Here is a 21,834-nt window from a genome sequence, read left to right on the forward strand (position 1 = left end):
TCTCACACAGGAAGCATTTTTCTACTTAGAAATGAAGCTCCAGCCATCTAGAATTAGCCTGAATATTCTAAGCTATACCATATCCCAGCCTGCCCCGCTATACACAACCCTATCAGCCTTCCCATCTCCCCTCTGCTCCTACCAAAGCAGCCATCTCCCAGATTTCAGGACAAGTTTGTGGCCAACAGAGAATACAGCAAGGGGAATGCAACCCTGTGACTCTGCACAATGATGGCACCAGCTAAAGGTCACTGTCCTCTGCTTAACTATTCTGGTGGGAATAGAGGCACAGGGCATCCAAAACATATCTCACCTGCCTGTCAATATTTAGATATTCAATCCCTAAAGATACTGAAACATACAGCAAAGCTCCATTTGAGTCTCCGTTTTGTTTTCAAAACCTAAAACTGTTTAATTACCAAAGGGAAAGAAGCTGTTAGCACTGCAAGTTAGTGACACATGAGGCTGAAACCATGGGGTGCTGGAATTCCAGAGCATGTGCATGTACCAGAGCCAGGGCAGAAGCTGCAATAGATCTACCTAGGCACTGCTCAGTCTTTGCGCCCTTGCTTGCTATCTCTTTACACACAGTGTCAAATTGCTTTTCAAACATTCAGCCTGTTCCTGCCTGGCATCCCTCAGGGGCCAACTCAGGTGATACAGAGGGATGAAATGTCTGCTCTGGGCTGTGCCTTTTCCAAGGCACAGCAGCTGGGTAAGACCACTCCAACCCTGCAACGTGAGACCATTGTTTTTGTGGCTCGAGTTTCATCCTCCGTGAGCAGACCCCTAGAGAACAGAACATTGTAAGGACTGACAAGTGGAAGCAGTACTCACTGAGTGGTTTAAGGATGCTGCTGCTTATCTCGTCAGTGTTTTCTACGTCTGATTTGTCCGAGTAGTTCTCCGAGATTTTCTCCTTTTCTTTCTTTTCTTTGTGCCCAGCTCTTCTTCTGTGACGCCTCCTCCGCCGGTAGCTCTTCGGCACATGGACCCCGATGTAAATGGTGTGGTGACCTGGGGAACACAAGCACACCAACATTAACTTCAGCTCTGTGCAGTCTGGGCACCATGGGTGCTGCATTTCTCTCAATCCCACAATGGTTTGGGTTGGAAGGGACCTTGAAGCTCACCTCATTCCAAAACCCTGCCATGGGCAGGGACACCTTCCACTAGCCCAGGTTGCTCCAGGCCCCATCCAACCTGGCCTTGGACACTTCTAGGGATGGGGCAGCCACAGCATCTCTGGGCAGCCTGTGCCAGGGCCTCACCATATGTCTAACCTAAACTTCCCCTCTTTCAGTCTGAACTCGTTACTCTTTGTCCTATCCCTGTTTCACTCCAGAAGGCCAGTGAGATATCTCTCTTAGCTGGCCTAACGTTAATTAATCCTGTTTTTCTTGTCTCCAGAGGTGAGCTTGGAGCTCTGTAGCTACTGTTTGGAGAAGTATTTTTATCCTATCATTTCTGAGAGCACGTGCCAGTGCAGACTCTGATAACTGTTGTCCTTGTGACTCATTTAAATACAAAAATAAACCCCACAGAAGGCTATCATACTCATTCTGTAATATTGAACAGAGTGCTTTTCAAACACATTCTACGCTAATTTTTCCATTTGTTTTACCAAATACACTGGCTGAACTTAACAACTACCTCATGCCAAGTGATTCAGTTTAATTGAAGAGCTTAGACCAACAAAATCTACATCACTTGACTGTGCAGTCCACTGTACAACAAGTGCCAAAGTACCATTAGGTACCTTACACAGGTGCCACTATAGAGGTCCATGCTCTAAGTACCATTAGGGTGTTGTTATAACACAGCAGAGGAGGAAGGACTACTCACACAAGCTCCTATCAACTCCTACTTGACACTTTCTAAAATAGAAATTAACAAGTAACAGAAGAAGTGCCAAATCTCGTATGTTGGCTGTAAATCCCAAGGATGCCCTTGCACTGAGACTGGGATTTGAGATTTCAAACCAAAGCACATATGTTGGCTGTAAATCCCAAGGATGCCCTTGCACTGAGACTGGTTTGGGATCTCAAACCAAAGCACTTCAACTACATTTGCTAATGGTTGTGCCTATTTGTGTCTGATAGAAATATTTTCTTTTCAGGGCTTTCTGCACTTCTGCCAGCTTGGGATGAATATCCTGTGCTTACAGAAAGCACTTAGATGTCATCTTCTCTGCCCAGATCATTCAGACATCTCACTGCAAGCTATAAAGGCAGCTTTTACAGAAGTAACTCCTGAGAAATGAGAGCTGGATTCTGTACTTGGGACCAAGTTTGGTTTCCCCATTTCCATCCCAGAGTGGCCAAATGGAGAGTTTCAGATGAACAGACTGAGTAAACAAATTCATCTGAATCAATGACCCACAAACTGAACATGTGTCTCTAATTCCTCTTTATGATAAATCCAGTCTTGGCGACTGAACAACTGAAAATTCAGGCACAAAATACTCCATTTCTGTAACTAACTGATTTGCCAATGAAAAACAACCCTGATTTGCCATTTCAAATTCCACACACTCCTGAGGCCAGCTGTGAGGCCTTTATTTTGCATGTTTGCTCATCTTGTTCCAGCCCCTGCCATGGGCAGGGACACCTTCCACTACACCAGTTTGCTCCAAGCCCCATCCAACCTGGCCTTGGACACTTCCAGAGATGAGAGAGAGAGAGGATTCTGGGCTGAGAGGGTTCTGGGCTGAGCAGGGTTCAAACTCAGGCAGTGGAACAGTGACATAACAGGGTTCTGTGTCTGCTGCCTCTTGTCAGAATGGCCATCTCCGAGGAATGGGATCGCAATGCAGAGGGAAAGGGCAGAGCCACAGAGACATCTGCAGCAAGACCTCCCAGACAGACACGTGAAGATCCAGTTTAGCTCTTGCGTGCCAAAGGAAACCCAGAAAGCTCTTCCAGCAACTGGAAACATCAGCTTTAATGTGGCAGATGGCCTGAGCACGGGGACAGGGAAGGGGAGATCTTATCTGAGCACAAGCAGGAGCTGGAGGGTGGGGGTGACTCCAGACAGACAGGGCAGTGGTAGCCCTTCCCAAGGGATTCTCACACCCAAAACTCCATCCAAAAGCCTGATGCAAAAGGTATCTGCATTAAACAACATTCCCCTTTGAATCACTTGACTTCTGTGGTCAGCTTGATAATAGAAACACATCATAGCGAGCCTGCAGTCTTAATACTTTAATATGCTGCCAACAGAACTGGACAATCTCTTTAATCTTTGGACCACGTGCGCACAGCACAGATTTTGGTAATATGAAACTCACTTGTATATACGCAGGCAAACATCTGCATTACTTTGCTGCTTTCCCCTAGTCTGAAGGCAGAGACTTATTTAATGTTCCTTGCTGTGCCCCCACCCCCACCCCCTGACCGTTCAGGGTGGCCAAGCAAGACATTTTCCTTCTCCATGTACTTGAAGTGCTTGGCATCTGTTTATATTGTTCCAAATGCTGAGATAATCTCCTAGGCTCTCTTCCCAAAGCGCCTGGGAGGAAACAATTGACACATACTCTCAATGCTCTGGGCTCCTGGGACATTTCCGACTCACCGGGGGAAGCCAGCCTTTCCCATGAGAACCAGTGCCTGAAAACACAACGTGACACACAGGCACCGCAAGGATCCTGCAGCTGGGGAGGACGGGAAGCACGGAGTGCTAAACTTCAGGTAACCCAACCCTGCTCTCTTGCACACCCAGCACAACTCCTCCTGGCCCTCCCCAGGACACCCACACCCTCTGTGTGCACCACTGTGTTACACCAATGTCTGTGTCACAACACTCACACCCCAGCTGTACCAGGCACATGCAGAGCTGCAGGTCCCGGTGGCACCTGCTCTCTTCTCAGTGACAGTGGGCTGGGGTCTCTTTGGACTTACATGGACCGTAGCCGAAGTCTTTGACTTTTGTGACCACAGAGAATGTTTACTGTGCCCCAAGCTCACAACAAAATCGCGTCATCTGATTACTAACAAAACAAAAAGCAGTTATCATCAGGGAGGTTCTCCTGGAAAACTTGGTTAAAACAGCATCTTTTGCTTTACTAAGAGCTACTGAATAAGTTCATGATTCAGCACCCAGATTTGGAGTTGGGGCATGGGAGACTCCCTGAATCAGCTCTACTGATGAAAACCCACTTGTGTATCACCCAGCTGAGGTTCTGTGAAATGCAGCACTCCCTCCCTGCCTGCAGGAATATCAGCTCATCATCATCATCAAGGCCAGCTTGGATGGGGCTCGGAGCACTCCGGTCTAATGGAAGGTGTCCCTGCCCATGGCAGAGGGGTGGAATTAAATATCCTCAAGGCCCCTTCCAACCACAACCATTCTGAGAGATCACTTGATTATGATCCTCTCCATTTTTAAGCACTAGCTCTTTTTTAAAAAGGGTACTAGGGAATGGTTTTTGCTCAGCAAAACCAAAACTCAGTCACTTGGAGACAGGAGCTGAAAGTTACGGAATCAAAGGATAAAGTGCCTGCTGCATCTAAGAAGGAATCCTTTCCACATGACTGGATTCTTGAGACTCAGAGCGTGGTAAGACCAGCCCATAAAGAATCTCACGCTGGCACCTTAGAAGAAAACAAGATCAAAATCTAGTATTAAAAAAAGTATAAAGGACTGAAAATAAGCTGAGCATTAGCAGTTTTCACCCAGCCCTTGTTTATCCCTTTAAAGATTCCTTTGCAAAGAACAGGGAGAATCACATTAAACCTGATCAGACTGCAACAGGCCTATGTGGTTACAGCTGGCCACAAAGCCAAAATCTTCCCCACCGACTCTGGCCAGATATTTTGGGCCACCTGAAAAATGGGCTCTGCTCAGGATGCCCCAGCTATGTCGCTTAGAGGCTTATGGCATGGGGTTGTAATGAGATGACCTTGAAGGTCTCTTTCACCCCAAACCACTCTGTGATTCCATGAAAGGTGGGACCTTTTCAGCCCATTTTCACAGCCCAGCCATCAGTCTTATTCCCAGATGGAATGGAAAGCCCCAGGTGTCCCCCTCCATGTAACATCTAGAGATCTGCTCTGCAGTCACACCAGAGGGGCCACGTGCTTTGTCAGCAGAAGATGGCAGTTTTGTGCCCAAGGAGGTGCCAGCACACAGCCAAGCCCACAGAGAGAGGTGGCACCAGCCAGGAAATGGCCAGGATCACAGCCAGGTCAGTGTGCTTTAGAGCAGCTGCTTTTCCAACCTGGGGTTCATGCAAAAGGTGCTTCTTATTTTGTGTGAGAATCAAAGAAAATTAACAATACAAAAAAAAGCCCATGGCTCAGAAGGACAAATAAATCAGGGGGATGATCCATTTTAAAGGGGAGATACTAAAAGTAGCGCTAAGGAGGTCCCAAACTAAGCCCTGCTTAGTTTCAAATCAGCTCAAGAAATAAGAACAAAAGGCCAGGCTGTCACGTGCCGGGTGCCCTTAGCTCTACCTGGTTGTAGAGGCCTTTACAGGTGCTGGCAGCAGCAGAGGGGCAGCACCTGCACCCCACCCAGCTGCACCTTCCAGGCCACAAGCTGCTCTGTGCTCCCAGGATGGGATGCACAGCCAGCAGGACACCCCACGCTGGAGAGCTGTTCACACCTTGGCAGAAACAAGGAACACAAGGACCTCCCCCAGCACTGTGCAAGAGCCATGTCCTATTCCTATTCATGCACATGGACAGAGACACTGAGTCTCCAGGGAAAACCAAACCTCTAGACAGGCTGCCCAAGCACAGTCCCCCCAGGCTCACCCACCAGTCCCCACAGGGTTTTCAAAACATGCTGGTATTCCAGTGACCAATTTTCCATGCAAGTAAAAATCCATCAGTCAGGGAAAAAGCAAAAGGATTCACTGAGCACTTTGTGGAAATCTGAACAAAACTGAATGCACTAGTTGGAGACAGATCAAATCCAAATCCCTTCTCCTATAAAGAACAGTAGTATGAAATTAACCGATTCTTCTGTGTTGTGGCAGTTTGCCAAGGAGAAGGGTCATCATGAATCCATCAGGCGATGGGAACAACCATAAGGCTGAGCTGCAGGCTCACAGACCTGTGATAAATGCCTCCTGATAAATGCCATCAGGAGATGAGCCTGCCATGAGAGAGAGACAGGAAAGAGCAAAACATAAAACAGAGGCTTCACGAGAGACAATCCTGAGCTACTATGCCACAGAAAAAGGAAAGAAGACATAACAAGACTAGAAACATCAAGGATCTCTTCCAGTCTACCAGCTCCAACAGAAGAACCCCAAATTCATGGCTTAGATTCAAGTGAGGATCGCCATCAGCAAGGAACGTGCAGTTCCATAACCAAAGAGGGAACTTGTGTAAAGATCATTTCATATATTTGCATTACTGCCCTTCATCTCTCAACCGGCAGTCCTTGACTGAAATGCCTATGATGGCAGGGAATGAGCTGTGCAGGGGAACACAGTGGGGAAAATTGGAGACCTTTTTCTCTTTTTCTGTAACGCCAGGCTTCTAGCACTTCAATATCTTCAAAAAGGATCTAAAGCATTAGCATGTAACAAAGCTATAGTTAGACAGAAGGGAAGTCTACCTAGCCATTTGCCTAAAGCTTGCACTCCTCTGTTCCAAACAGATGATCCATGACCCAGACTGGACCTGCCAGATTCCTAACAAGATTCACAGGCCACTCCAGCAAAGCATGTGTAACAGATGAGTTAGATCTGAGCAACAGGATGGCTCTAAAAGACGAAGCTCACATAAAAAAAAATTTCAAGTAAAAAATATCGAAACAGGAAAATAAAATAAAATTAGGTCTTCCATTTTCTTCCTGAAGATCTTAGAAACCCTGCTTGTGCAGATGGAACAAAGTCATTCAGGGGGGTGGCAATGAACAAAGGGGTGGGCATTGTTCAGACAGAACAATGAACGTGTGGTGGGGGTATTCTCCCTGAGCTTTACATAAGCCACTGTGAGACTCTTACCCACAGCCCTGTAAGCTGCTTTTCTTTCTCTCTTCTTTTGGAGCTGTGAGAGGTTATAAAAGCCACTGAACCTGTCCTGCTGTGATCTGATCTAATCTGGCCAGAACTGCTTGGCTTCAATGGAAAGAAGAGTTGAAGAAAACTTGAAGAACAAAGGGCTCTGAGGAACAGGGCAAAGAAGGGGATCTGTGCCGTACTGTTGGATTTAGCTCTCGGGAAGCACAGTACTTTTGGATTTTCTGGCATCCTTTAAAATCATGTCCCCTTCCAAAATGCTCCAATGACCACTCAAGAGAACTGATTTTGGCTGAAAATCTTTTCCTATTTCCATCTCATTAATGACCAAGACTGAATGAATTGAGTACCAAGCTGTACTCGACACTCTCAGGCTCACAGGTACAGGCAGGATTCAGACCCTGCTCCAACAGAAGTAAGAGCTGTGGTATGATGATTAAAGCATCCCAAGCTGCCTCCATTCTCTGGGAAAAGCCTCAAACCAGCCCTCTGCAACTCACCCTCGATTCCAAGGCTGCATTTTTATTGGAACAGGTGTCTGATGGAAGGCCTTGCTGCAAACAGAACAGGGCTCACACAGAGGTGCCCACACAGGGGCTCCCCACACCTCCCCAGCAGTACACATTTCCTTCAGGCAGTGTAGGACTTCCCTGTGCCCCTTCTCAGTCTCTATTTCAGTCTGGTGTTCTGCTACCAGAACAGGAACACCACCAGAAGGAAATGAGGGGACAGGCCTCCAGGAAGGCTGGGAGGATGCTCAAACCAGCAAGCTAAAGCCCTAGCACCAGTTTCCAGGTTAAGGCCAGCTTTGGCAGCTCTGGTATGAGAAGCACAGGTGGGAGAGGGAACAACACTCCTGGTGTTACCTAGCCCCAGCCCAGGCAACATGACCAACATGTTTTGGGTTACCTTTTCATTTTAAATGTCCTGGAAAAATCCAGGAAGGCTCACAAGCACATCTGGGACTCACATCTGGCAAATGAGCAAAGGCTGTATCTGATTTGCAATCTCCACGCTGAACTGTTATATCCAGTGTTACTGTACCTTAAAAAGAGCTGTTGGGCAGAGGAAGATGAGAGCAGACAGTCAAACAAGCCTAGACTTGAATCCTGACTGAAATGAGAGCAGTTGCTCCCATCCAAGGCTGCAAGGTGCCATGTGAGGGCCACCTTTCTTTGGCATGGGCCCCAACAAAACTAGTTTCACTGCCAGGTCAGAGAACTGATGATAGTTTCCAATCAGTTGGACTTGATGATCTTAAAGCTCTGTTCCAAGTTCAATGATTCTGTGATTCTAAACTGACTGGAGATGAGAAAAACGAGTCACTGCCAGAATGGCATGGAAACCCATTCCTTCACCTCATGCTCAGCATATGCTGGCACAAAACTTATCACCACTGCAGAGCAATCACCACCTTTCCCTCACCATGGGCAGACCATGCCAGCTATTGACTCAGCTGCTCTTAGAACGTTTTCTCCACTTCTCGTGCTGGCACAGCCAGTTTATCGCTGCCTTACGTCAAGTCATTTATCAGCCTCTGAACCCAGACTGCAGCTTTTCTCACTGAGCATGGAGTGGGTGGCCATCAAAAACCTCCTCAGCGCACCCAGCACCCTCAGAGCTAATGCTGATTGCTGACAGCAGAGCAGGGACAGCGACACGACCAGAACAATATTCCATGCAATGACCTGCTGTACGCTGCCAAGAGTAAGCACTCTCCTGAAAAGTGCCATGGGGAATTAAAGCTGGAAAGGAAAGAATATGAAGACCTGAAATCTTTCATCAGGGTGTTTCAAAGCTGGGAAGATCTAAACCACCTGTCTTGTTTTTACTTAGCTGTGTGGAGCAGCCCTGGGTTCCAAACTCCACCTGCCATTCCCAAGTTCATAGAATCACAGAATGGTCAGGGTCAGAAGGGACCTTAAAGCTCATCCAGTTCCAGACCCTGCCATGTGCAAGGACACCTTCCACTAGCCCAGGTTGCTCCAGGCCCCATCCAACCTAGCCTTGGACACTTCCAGGGATGGAGCAGCCACAGCTTCTTGTGGCAACCTGTGCCAGGGCCTCACAATCCTCACAGGGAAGTTGTGCCAGATGCTGTTTGCAAGGAAAGCACAAAGGCACTGCCTGAGTCCTCTGAGTTTGGCTTCTGCAGGAGTAAAGCCCAGTTCAGTTTTACTGAAGCAAAGCACAGCCTGGTTTGCTTCTACATAAAAATTAAGGGTATCAAAGAACATTAATGAGCACATTCTGTGATCAGATTTTACCTGATTAATTTTTTAATCACATTTCTTTCAGAAGCAATTAAAGACTTTGATATGAAACAGGTCATCTGGTTACTTCTGAAAAGGAAGGAGGGTCTGCCTACAGTCACGGATCAGAAACAGAGGGCAGGGATGAGAGGAGAAAAAGAAATCCATGTATATGGACAAATACAGCTCATTTCTCCCACTGTCAGCCTGCTATTAACACAGGTAAAGATGTTCACAGTTAGCTCTGCCCTTTTAGCCTCTCTCCTCATTGATCCAACCACCAAGGACTAATCTTGGGCTTATGGCATCACACAGCTTTCTACCAGCATAGTGCAATGACACAACAGGGTTGAGAATAGAAAGCAAGGAGGAGGAAAGTGCTAAAATGGAACAAGTAGTTATGGAACATTGTTACAAAATCCCTGGGTTAGCCTCTCTGCAGAGCACAACAGTAAATGCCACAATGATAGCAGGACCCAGGAAAAGTTTCCCCTAATAGCATATTCTCCTGAATTCACTTCCACAGCAGGGCTGAGAGGTGCTATGGAAACCTTTACTTTGCCCATCATTTGGAAGGCAGAACAGGTATGCTGCTCCCCATTTCCTAACACATGGAGCTGGGGTGCTCCTCAGGCTTTGCAGTGGAGTCATCAGACTTCAAATCCAGCATCCTCCACCCCACCACAGAGCCAGGGTGGCAGCGAGCCCGGGGGAAGTTCCACTCAGAGAGCCAAGAATACCTTATCTCACAGGATAAGGTGGAGCTTTACTTTTCCCCTCTTGCAAAATCGGTTATTAAGTAATCTGTTTATGTCACACATACCAGCACTCCTCACAGGGGCATTACAGCAGCACAGCGTTACCTTCAAGGAAAGGAACGTGCAGCACTCTAAGTGAATAGGAAGGGTCCTCTCACATGGCTCAGGGCAGTGCCTCTTCCTGATCTCCCCCAGCAAAGCCAACTGGTACTTGCTTTCCTTCATGCTCTGCCCTAGACCCGGCCAAATCCCCTAGCTCGCCAGGTCACGTTTCTGGGCTCTTCCAGCCAAGCAACTCCTCCTAACTAACATGCACTGAATCCACCTCAGAGCCCTCTCGTGGATCCAGGCAGCAGGGAGGAGCTGGAGTGGAGTAATTTCCAAATGTCAACAGCTGATATCACAGCAACACATTCCAGTGTAGGACCAGGGTGAGGTGCCACCTGAGGGACGGACTAAACACTCCCTGGAAGCAGGCCCAAGGGACATAGTTCTGTCAGGTATGTACAGCTTCTGTTAACACTACATTTACTCAACGAGGGCATAAGGGACAATCGTCCCACCCTGAAAATGTCTCAATGCCTTCCTGAGTAGAAATGCCCTTTTTTACCCCTCCTTAAAAAGCCAAGTCCTTCCCTCTCCCCCGCACCACTACATAATCAAATTGGTGGGTTATGAGGTTGGAGTTGCTATCTCCATCCCACAGACATAACCTGTGGGCATCACTGACAAAGTGAGCCACGCTCCCCTCTTTTCCCAAGGAACACACCAAAGAGGGATGCTGAAAGCAACACCTTCAAAATTCTGTCTTCGCCTCTTTGAACTCAAAGCAACTTAAAAACAGCAAAAGCAGCCTGGTTCCAAGGCATATTATAATGATCTGCTGGAGGGTCTTTCCATTCTCTCCTGCTAACGTCTGCTGCTCTATCTCTTCTGATAAAGGTTACAGCTCCCCTTCCCCTCATTGAAGGAAAAGAAACAATCTCCTCTCCGCTCACTTTCAGTGAAATTAAGTCTCTTGACAGACACTCTCCTTTCTTAAAACACTCCACTGTAAGTGCAGGAATCTAACAGGGACTTAAAAGCATCTGCACCAAGTGCCAGTCAAAGGTCTGCAGCCTGACATCTTTGCCCTTCCACTGGATCTTAACACTAACAGAAGGCAGGTTGAGATTAGATCAGATACTGGGAGGAAATTCTTCCCTGTGAGGGTGGGGAGGCCCTGGCATGGGGTGCCCAGAAAAGCTGTGGCTGCCCCATTCCTGGAACTGTTGGACAGGCCTTGGAGCAACCAAGTGGAAGGTGTCCCTGCCCATGGCAAGGGGCTGGAATTGGAGATCAATTCCAACCACAACCACTCTGTGAGTGTCCAGTTGATCCCACACATGCAGACCATGACTGCACCCAGGGTGCACATTGGATACACACACTCATTACACACACGGATCTCTGCAGAGAGACAGATGTAGCCGAGGACACACAGAGAACTGCAGAAACAGTGAGGCTGGAAACATGGAGACAAATAAGATCTCTCCAAAGTGCCAAAGCCTTTAATGCCTACAGGCACTTCTGCAGTGCCCCAGATTGCCAGGCATGACAAGAATTCCAGGCTGTCCCACTCAGCACAGAGCAGAGCGGCTGAGCAGCGGCTCCCTGGCTGACCCACCCATGCACCATATGTGCCCTGTGACCCTGACAGATGCCTCGGCCTTGCATCCTTGGGAGATTTAGCGGGGCTGCTTCCCAGGAGCCTGGCAGGAATCATGGGCTGCCTTCAGCACCCCCGAGGGAATGAGCTGCCTGCACAGCCCCAGGGCTCTGTGGAGGCTCAGCCCAACAGCTCCAGCTCCCTGTCGAGTACAATTAGAAGCGCTTGTTTCACCTCCGCTCCTCATTCCCCCAGCTGGTCTGTTAGCCCAGCTAAACCAAATGAGAGTATCCACATTGGAACAAAGGATATGAACACACCACAGCCACAAATACTACTTCAGGCAGTAACCACATCCCCTGCAGACAGTCAGAAGGACCCTCCTGCGCTCATCACCAACCATCACTTCTATTATACTCCTGGAACATCACACGTGGCCCTTGTGCCTCAAAACAGCACGTAGCAACACTTAAGACAGTAAAACATTAAAAAATATCTTCTCTCTCCCTCCTCAAATGTTTCTGCTGTGCCAAAGTGTCAATTATTCCACAAGCAAAAGGCTAATACAAACCTGACCCTGCAGACAGCAAACAGCCTCATTAAACCCAATACGATGATTTATAGTGGCTGAGCACAGATTACTTCATTCCAGACAGGAAGAAAACACAGGCTTTTTGGTGGAAAGGACTGGCTTGGTTTGCTGGAAGTGCTCTAACTCCTCGTTTTAGAGACTATTTCCTCTCCTACTGCTGGATCCTTTCCTGTCCATTACTGGTGACAATGACATGGCTGTAACTCTACACCTTTCAACACATTTTCAATTGAAAAGCCACAGGCATTTGTTTGCAAATAAAGAAGTTAGAATAAAATTATACCCTGAAGTCAGGAGGGGAAGGATAGTTCTGCAAGGTGAAATCCTCTCCCTTCTAGGTTAAGTCCTACCCTATCCTGTTCTCCTCCTTCCCCCCCTACTAGTTCATCAAGACCACAGATAATCAATTCTCAGAAAATGAGAAAAAGAGAATTTGCTGCCATTAACTCAGTCCTATCAGCTTCATCATTTTCCAGGAAGAAACCTGAAGTAAACTCCTTAAAATTCCTTTTACCTTTGGGATTTCACAACATTTTTAGTTAGAGAAAAAACAAAAACACGTCCAAGGGAGTCTACTCTTTCCTTATAAAGTGAGAAAACTGTTTTCTCTGTTAAAAAGTTCTCCTTCAAGGGAAAATCATTCTCTTTATGCCTCCCAAGCACAAAGAATAAGCCGGGCAAATGTTCACTTCCTGCCTTAAGAGCACCCTGACACTTGGTACAAATTCTGCCGGATTTCCCACTTGGCTTCTCCAGCTGCCTCCACATGTCCACGCTCACGACTGCAGTGCTGATAGGCAAGCACTGCCGAACTCTATTCACAGAGGAAAGCAAAGCAAACAGCAAACAGCTCTGGTTTCCCAGAGCTGTGCTTCCCAGCCATTATGCAGGGCACAGAAACCAGGACTTTGGGGGAAGTGGAAGCGTGTGCCGGCAGCACGCAGCAACGTTCGTTCCCCAACAGGAACAGAGGATTTCTCTAAAAAGTCACCTCCACCCCAACCAAGCCTACCCGTGTTTCAGTCAATTTTAGGATGAAGTACTGGGCAAACCAAAGGCACCCTGGGTCTCTGCCCTCCTAAATACAAACACCAAAGCAAAGGCACCCTTCCTCCCCAGCAGCCCAAGTCTCTTACCTTCCACTTCTTCTTCATCACAGACATGTTTAAGGAAGGAAGCCCCTCTATCCAGTACTGCCTCGTCCTCCATCCTATAGTAATAGAAAAGAAAAAAGGAATGCTCAGACTTCTCCTGGAGCGAGCTGTTTGAACCAGCCCAAGTCCTGGGCATGTTAACTTGCAAGCTGTTGTTCATGTTCCTGTGGGCACTCCAGTCCTCCTTCCAGTGCCTGCTGTTCCTTCATAGAGCTCCTTTCACATGGCGTTTGCTTTAAGCTGGCCTCACGTAGCTCTGATTCTGACCTTGAGAGGACATCAGTGGTGACAGGTGTGAACAAGGTAATCCCAGCTACAAGTCTTTGGGGGCTTTCCTGTTTCTTGTGTCTGGCTTTTGCCTCCCTCCTCTTTTCTGCAAAAGGTACAGCCACACAGGCAGGCTTGGGGCTGTCTATGCAAGAGCAAAGAGTTGGTGGGATAGCAGTTTGCCTCTGATGCTGCCCCAGCAGTGCAGGGAAGGGAGCAGGCACACCCCCCAGGGCCACACACTCCAAGCACAGTCCCTAATAGCAGCAGCACAGCACACTTGTCTGCTGGGAGCCCAGCTTGTGTCACATGCTGGCCTTACAGAAATCTGACATATGAGGATTATCCCAAGACCGAGCTACAGTAAGTCAGATCATCACAGCAGTCATTTATGTGTGTCACCCGTTCATTCATCCATTTGGGGAAGGGTTTTAGTGGTTGCCCTCCTTCCCCTCCCCTTTTCTCTCCACCTCTGATCTGCCTCTGTGGACAGCAGAGACTCCTAATTCCACACTTCTGCCATTGCCGTGCTTCCGCAGAGCTGCCCACAACTCCTGCTGCTGTGGCTCACCCACAAAACCAGACCCTGTCTACATCTGCAAATCCACTCTTGACAAGCAAATGCAAAAATAATAAAATAATAATAAACAAAATTGGAACTGTGTTAAATAATCTCCTTACAGGCTAAGTACACATTTGCTGCTCACTACTGGGCAGTCGCCATGGGAGCTTTCCATCCTAATACAGCTGAGGCCAAGCTGGTCACTTGTTTTCATATCAAAAATCAGCCATAAAACAACACCTTTTCCTTAAATTCCCTCAGGGGAATAAGGACAAACTCAGTCCAGAGTGAGACAAGGCCTTCAAAACTTCTTCCCATCCATATTGCTTCCATTCAAGATCCTCTGAGAGCTGTAGCAGCAAACACCTGCAGATTATCTTAATGGAATATTCAAATTCAGGAGGGTATAAATACTGAACAGATGAGTACCAAGAGTCCAGAATGCCTTAGAGTGTCTACTTTGCATGCCCAATGCCTGGCTACCTAACTAGAAAATAAAAAATAAGACTCAGCCACAAAAGGAAGAACCAGAGTCCCATTTCACAAAAGCAGTACCTCAGTAGCCACTCTCCCACCTCTGCCAAGTTTTCCTCCACCGCTTTAGCCAGCTCCTCCTTCACACAGGCTGTTTCTGACTGAACTCCAGGAGCCAGAGGATTTGAAGCAGAAATTTCCCTGAGCTAGGAAAGGTGCCATTCCCCAAGCAGCTGCTGCTGGGTGCAAAGGGGTGGGACGTGCTCCCTGCCAGCACAGCACACCAAGCCAGCACTCAGGCGCACACCAGCCTCCCCTGAAAGCTCCAGCTCTTCATTAAATTATTTATGGCTATTTACACGTCTTGTCTAATGCAACAGAAGGGAACATATCCCATGGATGCCCTTGCCTGTTTGCAATGATTGTACAGGAACAACCCCATATTTTTTAATTTTTTTTTTTCTACAAAGCAGCACAGTAGCTCCTTGCTAGAAACTCAACTGGGAACATCTGGAATAGATGGGACTGGATTTCCAGACCAAACACAAACTATAGGAGTAGTTTATTCCTCTGTAAAATCTGTACTTATCCTGGCATTCAGCTCCATTCCCTGGGCACCCACACATGTGCAGGTGTGTTAACACACCTGTGTGTCCCAAGGCTAGCTCCTCCAGCCTGGGCAGCATCAGCCCGACCATGGAGCAAGTGAGAAGGAGCAATGTGGTAGAGCAGAGAAAGGCAAAGGAAGGGAGTAATTTCCACTGCATGCAAGGGATACAGGGCTGAGAATTCACCAGTTGCCATCTCCCTGGCAAATGTCTCCTCATCCTTTCCATGACAGTAGAGCATCCTTCCAAGCATCACTACAGCAGTGGGAATGGCCCCCCACCTCCCCAGGAACATCACTGTGCCAGCCTGGAATGGGTTTATCACATTTAACAGCCATGCTTTTTTAGCTCCAGAGGGCTAGAAAACTGCTCAGCAAGGCTGATGCTTTCCCTGAAACATGTATCCAAAGGAGCTGGGGGGTTTAAAGGGCCAGGAATAGAGCTTGGGTCGCCTTGGCACAGTGCCCCAGCTCTAATCCACAGGAGTTTAGTGATTAGACTCCAAGCACCACCTCCCCTTGACTTGGTCTTTTCTGCCCTTCTCAGATTATCACAGGATTTCTGTGGGCCAAAATCTAGCAAGAAAACATCCTTTACCAATTTGCATGGGGAAATTATTTCAGCCTCCTGGAATTTTTCAAATACCGTGAAATGGGAGTTGCAGAAATTAAAAAGAAACAAAAAATAGTGATGTGGAACAACAAGTAAAGGTTCCCTGGAATCTTCAGGGGGAAAGTGGCAGACTCCTGTTAGTGAAGCACTGCAGCAAGACCACTATCCCATGGAAGACACACATGGACTGGAGAGAAGAAAGCATGGAAAAAATTTTAGGGCCTCTGAAAAGAAATGTGCCTTCGGTTAAGCCTGGTTTACCACCTCCTTGTTGGAAGGTAAAGGGGTTTTCAGGCATTTCTTGTCTAGATCCACATCCTCATGACTGCTGCTGCAACATTTTGGAAACAAACCTAAAAAAAAAATTAAAAAATATTGGGCTTCTATTTTCAGGGTCTGACAGAATATACTCCAGTGAAAAAACATGAACTGCTTGAGTAACTGGCCTCTCTGGGCCGATGATTAGATCAGTGCCAAACATTTTTAGAAATGATGTTATGTGTCAATAGCATTTGAACAAGAGTCACACACGGCCAGCAGCAACTCTGCTCTGCCTGCAAAGAGCCGGCAGATCCAGCTCACAGAACTATTCTGCCCAGCTACTCAGCAAAAACAAGACCAATTTAGTACTAGCAGGGATCCTGGACTTGCTAATGGCTGCGCTCATCTGCCAGCATCTGTTCTGCTCATCACAACAGGAATTCTTTCCGCGGGTCTCTGGCTGCAGCACCAAACACTCTCATTGCATCTCCCAGGCAGCGCAAAGCAGCGCGTAACCTCGGAGTTAGCGCTCCCCGCGCTACTCCCGGCAGCGGCCGGCCGCCAGCTCCCCCGGGAGATGGAGTGCTGCCACCGCCCGGCTGCTCAGCTCCACAGCTGCCAGACTCGGAAGGCTGAGGGCAGGAGAGAGGGAAAGTGGTGTTTGGCGTAAATAAAAAGGACTGATGTGGCAACACGAGATGTTGCGCGGAGTCACAACTCGCCGGAGTGAATCAATGCCTGACAGAGCTGGGGAGCCAGAGGGGAGAGTTACTGCTCACTGATAAGCTTTTACGATTCTGCCCATTTCCAACGGCTTTTGCAATCAGGAAGAAACCCCAGCAAACTCTGAACTGCACAAGGAAAAAGAAACGGAGCCAGTTCCGTAACTGGAGCAGCGTAACACAGAGCCGTGAGAAAGTCACATTAGAGAGCAGCCCAGCGAGCTGGGGCGTGGAGAGGGTCAAGGGCTGAGGGAGGAGGGAGAGCTCCAGGTCCCAGAGCAGCAGCGCGGGCTGCACGGCTCCCGGCGGATCGGTGGGAGCTGCCAGCCCACAGGGGGCCTGCCCAGCACAGCACCCGCTGTGCCACAGCTCTGCCAGGCAGGTGTGGGGAAGCTCTCCACTCTCCCGGGAAAGGCAAGGGAAGAAAGATCTTCCTGAGGGTGCAGAGTCAACCACCCTGTCTGCTTCACAGAGCACAGCACCAGTGACCTGTCAAGACTGTTTTCCTCAGTTAAAACTACCGCAATCAAAGTGGAGTGGGAAAGCATGGATTGGGATGCTGCAGGAAAAAAGACAAACCCAAGCGGATGGTGCATGGGGCATCGTGGGCTGAGCTGTTTAGCAGGTCCCAAATCCCACAAGGTTTACCCCCAGATCTACCACATACCCCCAAACACAAAAGGAGAGATCTGCTCTGGTAGGAAACATCCACAGCCCCACACTGCTCCCCTCAGGTGTAACCAACACTACTTGTGACAACCAGCATCATCCAACCTTCAACCACAGATGGATCAGCCAGACCTGAAGGCTCCCACAAACAGGACCTGGACCTGAGCAGAGAGAAGAGCCACCAAAGGCTTCCCTGCCAGTAACACTCAGTGCCGTCACCAAGCCACCCAGGTTAGATGCCAAGTGCAGGAATGAGTCAGCAAGCCAAACAGGCTGCTTCTGTCAGCTGGCTGGGGGGAGACAGAGATAACATTATTCCTTCTCTCTGCAACCTGTGAAGCATTCAGACACTGCAATTGTAGTGGCCAAGTAAACAGGAAACCAGGAAGGAGACCGGGTCCCAGCTGATGCTCTCACAGCCCATAGGCATATGCGTGAATAAACAGACCTAATGTGACCGATTCCTTTTTTAGGACCCTGATGTGTTCTGGTTTCTCACATACCTGCATATGGGCTCTATCACACACAAAAAAAGCTTCTGCCTATGCTTAGCACAGCCTGGTTGATGCACTTTTGGAACATGTTGCCAAATTTATCCTGGACGCATTTTCCCCTGTCAGCTCTAAAGCAGCATTTATTTACAAGCTTTCTCAGCAAAAGGCTGTACTCACCCGGAGCAAAGCAGGACAGAACCCTCTGCTTTGCACACAAAGAACTTGCACCCTAATATTCATAAACCAAATAAATTCCCAATTAAGTCATCTCATTAGGTGAAATGTTTCCCTCTATGGAGGTGTCCTCAGGGAGTGAAATTAAGTCCCATGACAGGATTTAAATAGGAGTCTCAGTTCTTGACTAAATCTTGTTTTCAAAAACTCTTACAGACTGGAACGTCAGGAACTCTAAATGTTTTATCTCAACTCACAGGTGAAGTCTGTGAGAGCACCTTCCTGAAACCAAGATAAGAACCATTTGAATTCATGATGGCAAAATAAGTTCCATCACCTGGATTTCAATTTTGATCTCCGACAACTTCAGAACAACTCTTGAAGCTGGCTCTGTTCCAAAAATGAAGTAACTACTAGGAAAAGCAATTAGGAGTGAATGAAGTTACAGCTTTCTTCTGCACAAGCAATAAAGTAACACTATCAAAACATAGGGAAATACAAGGGGAACACTGTCACTGAATGCAGGGCAGGTGTAACAGTTGAAGCCTTTGCTTCATTGTGATTACATGACTTACCATAAAATGACATGACTATAAAAACTGATGAAGTCAGCTGCCTCTTCAGCTGGGGACTCTGCAAGAACAAGGCTGCCTTGCATTCCAGCTTCATTTGAGAACTGCAGGATCTCGGTGCAAGCCCCTCTCCAGGACAAGGTGAGCCTCTGCTGCCGAGCACCTGGCTCCTGACACATCCCACATCCATCTGCTGTACTTCATGGAACTACAGCCAGGAAAAGGTACAGAGACACCCTGTAAGGAATTCAAGCTTGCTCTTTGGCAGGAGCTTTGGGAGATGGAATCAAATGAGATGAATCCACAGGAAGAAGTGATTCTGGACTGCAAATATTATCAATGTATCTGTTTGAGGATAACATAAACCAGACATTTTTGTAGCTTTGTTTTCTGGAAATAGAAATCACCAAAAAAAGCTTTCTCTAGAGGCAGAGTGACATCAGGTTTTAAACCCAAAAGCAGTAGTGGATTTTTCCTAAAAATTATTATTTCAAGCCAGCCTGTGGCATCTGAACTATTTTTGGCTATTTATTACCGTGACAATGTCATGTCCTGCAATATTTTTGTTGCAGTTTTATGCCTGAGAGGCAACTTCTTACTTGACTGTGCATCTATTTGAAACCAATGCTGGTTTGTACAGTAGCTGCTCCTTGTTCCAGACTCCTGTAAGAGCTCTTTGTGAGGAATCTGTGACTAAGTGTGCTGTGTCACACACAGGAGCAAGTAGCGTGGGCTAAGAAGCAAAGCAACGTTTCAAGTGTGTATTTTACATCAGCTCAGCACACAGCTTTCAAAGTACAGGAGGTCTGGATACACCTATAGAGAAACCTGGACAAAGAAACAGCAACTGCAGGAAACTTCCAGCGCCTGCTGCATATTGCTCACCTGGAACCTCCAAAAGCAAGGCATGGGAAGCCTGATCCTGAGGCAAATTCCCAGCTATAAATGAGGATGTTAGAGTGGGCAGCCTGGTCCTGTGTCTAAAAGCAAAGAGTTATCTGGGCTGGGCGGTGCTGGGTTTAAGTCCATTTCCCATTGAGCAAAGGAACAAGCAGTGTGTACAATGAGGGGTGGGGCAGCACACATTGGCACCACTCATCCAGGGCTGCTTTTCTCCAGGGAAATCAACCCAGCACGCTCAATCCTGACTTCCCAGCAAGCACCTAGCTCCTGCACTTGTCCTCTCCTGTGACTGCTTTGGGGAAAAGTTCTCCATAGCAATCACACCACACAAAAGGTGTGAGACCAGCCCATAGCTTAATCTCTGTAATTACAGTCTGAAGCTTTTCCCTTCCCTCAGGCTTCAGACTGTCAAGTGCACAACTGGAGCTGCATATTGTCCCACCAACCACTTCCAAGATGCTGAAGCCCCTCTAAAAGCATCACAAATCTCTGGACCACTGATGGTAACATGGGTACAGTGCATGTGCTGGCTTCCCGCTGCAAGGAGGACAGGCAAGACCTGATCCAGCACAATCCAGACCTGAGCTCTGGCTGGCAGAGGCAGAAAGCCTGGTTGTATAAAACATTTTGGACACATCTGAAGCAGCCAAGGGAGCTAATGCACTCTCAGCACTTCCCAGAGTGCAGGCACAGCATTTCTGATCCAGTTCTTGGCATTCTGAAGCGATACGTGGATTCACAATATGCTGGTTTCAAAAACATAATCCGGCATCAAGGATACTTTTAACACGGATCATTTTGGGAATCTGCTTAACCACTCGCACAGTGTTACACAAGCAGGAACTCCTCAAAGTGCACTTATCCCAAATTATGCAAACTTGACCTGGTTAGATGATGGTCTCTGTAAAACTGCAATTCTTCCACCTTGGAGCAGTTGCTCCAAAGTAAGAAGGGATGTGATACCACTTGAGTTCACCTCCAAAGGAGTGTGGACAGAGCACACTTAAAAACTTAAACAGAAGGGCAAAGCCATCCAAACCAAATGTCAGCACACACACAAGACTCAGGCAGAAGAAAGGACTCCAAAAATATTAGACAAGGAAAAAAACCAGTGGGCTTTGGACCTCATCCTCACTTGAGAGCCAACTGCTCATCCAGAAGAGTTTATAGTGACCACTCCCGGGGTGATGAAACAAAATCTCTGCCGAGGAAGGTCACTGGCATTGGTCCTGGTGCATGCATCAAATCCTAATTCAATAATAGTCACTCAAAACTAATGCAGACCTGAGAGCCAGAAACACAGCCAGATTTCAAACTAAATGCCCTTCTTGTCTTCACTGGCTGCACTGGGGAGAGAGAAAAAAAAGCCAAACAAACAAAAAACCCAAACAAACAAAAAAAACCCCAACCAAACAAACAAAAAAAAACCCCCCTAAACCCAAAGGAAAAAAAAAAAACAAAAACCAAAACACAAAAAAAACACCCCAAAAAACACAAGCCAATGGAAGCTTACTGAAGATAAAGAAATGTTTCCTGACAGAAGAGGAGAGAGGGAAGTGAACTGCAAAACCAAGTTATTTTATAACTTGAGACTGAACGGAAAAAAAGAATTTCACCACTTCCACCAATTTAAGGTCCAGTCAGAAGAGAGTCAGTCACAGCCCAGAGCAACACAGATCCAGGTAGCCTTTCTGCCTCCCAAGAGTGCCAAGTGCTCAAGAAAACACTGATTACACCAGCACAAGCCACAGAGCCAGGAGGACACAGGTCCCTCAGGTCCCTCACAAGATACCCACAAGGATCACAAGCAGAAACATAACTGCAAGTGACAATTGCCTTCCACATGGCCAGAGATGGTGCTCCTGCTCCTGGGAGAGCATCTGCTATTGGGTCAACCATACGTGTGGTGCCTGGCTATCACTAACCAGTGACATTACATATTACACCTACATGCAGGAAAACTTCCCCTCCTCCAAATTTCACTTGGTATCAGAGGGGCAGGTTGGTAGGAAACAGCTGTTCCAGAGCACCAGCAGCCACTGGGATATGACACAGTCTGGGGGAACCTCACTGCCATGGCCACTAAGCCCACAGAGAGTTCATCCACACAGCCACACACTTGAGAGTGCCTGCAGA

At 47.6% G+C, this 21,834-nt stretch overlaps 1 protein-coding gene across 2 annotated transcripts in view; it reads right to left on the reverse strand.

Annotated features, from left to right (window-relative positions):
- Positions 1-21,834, reverse strand: part of SLC4A4 (solute carrier family 4 member 4) — a 114,383-nt gene that overhangs the window by 82,709 nt on the left and 9,840 nt on the right. For both annotated transcript variants that reach the window (XM_066549371.1, XM_066549370.1), the window contains exons 2-3: positions 13,363-13,436; positions 838-1,017 (exon numbers count right to left, since the gene is read on the reverse strand). In XM_066549371.1, the coding sequence (XP_066405468.1) occupies positions 838-1,017; positions 13,363-13,435 (253 nt within the window). In that variant the 5' untranslated portion in view covers position 13,436. The remainder of the gene's footprint in view (positions 1-837; positions 1,018-13,362; positions 13,437-21,834) is intronic.

This window comes from Molothrus aeneus, chromosome 4 (genome assembly GCF_037042795.1).
Source record: "Molothrus aeneus isolate 106 chromosome 4, BPBGC_Maene_1.0, whole genome shotgun sequence".
Classification (NCBI taxonomy): domain Eukaryota; kingdom Metazoa; phylum Chordata; class Aves; order Passeriformes; family Icteridae; genus Molothrus; species Molothrus aeneus.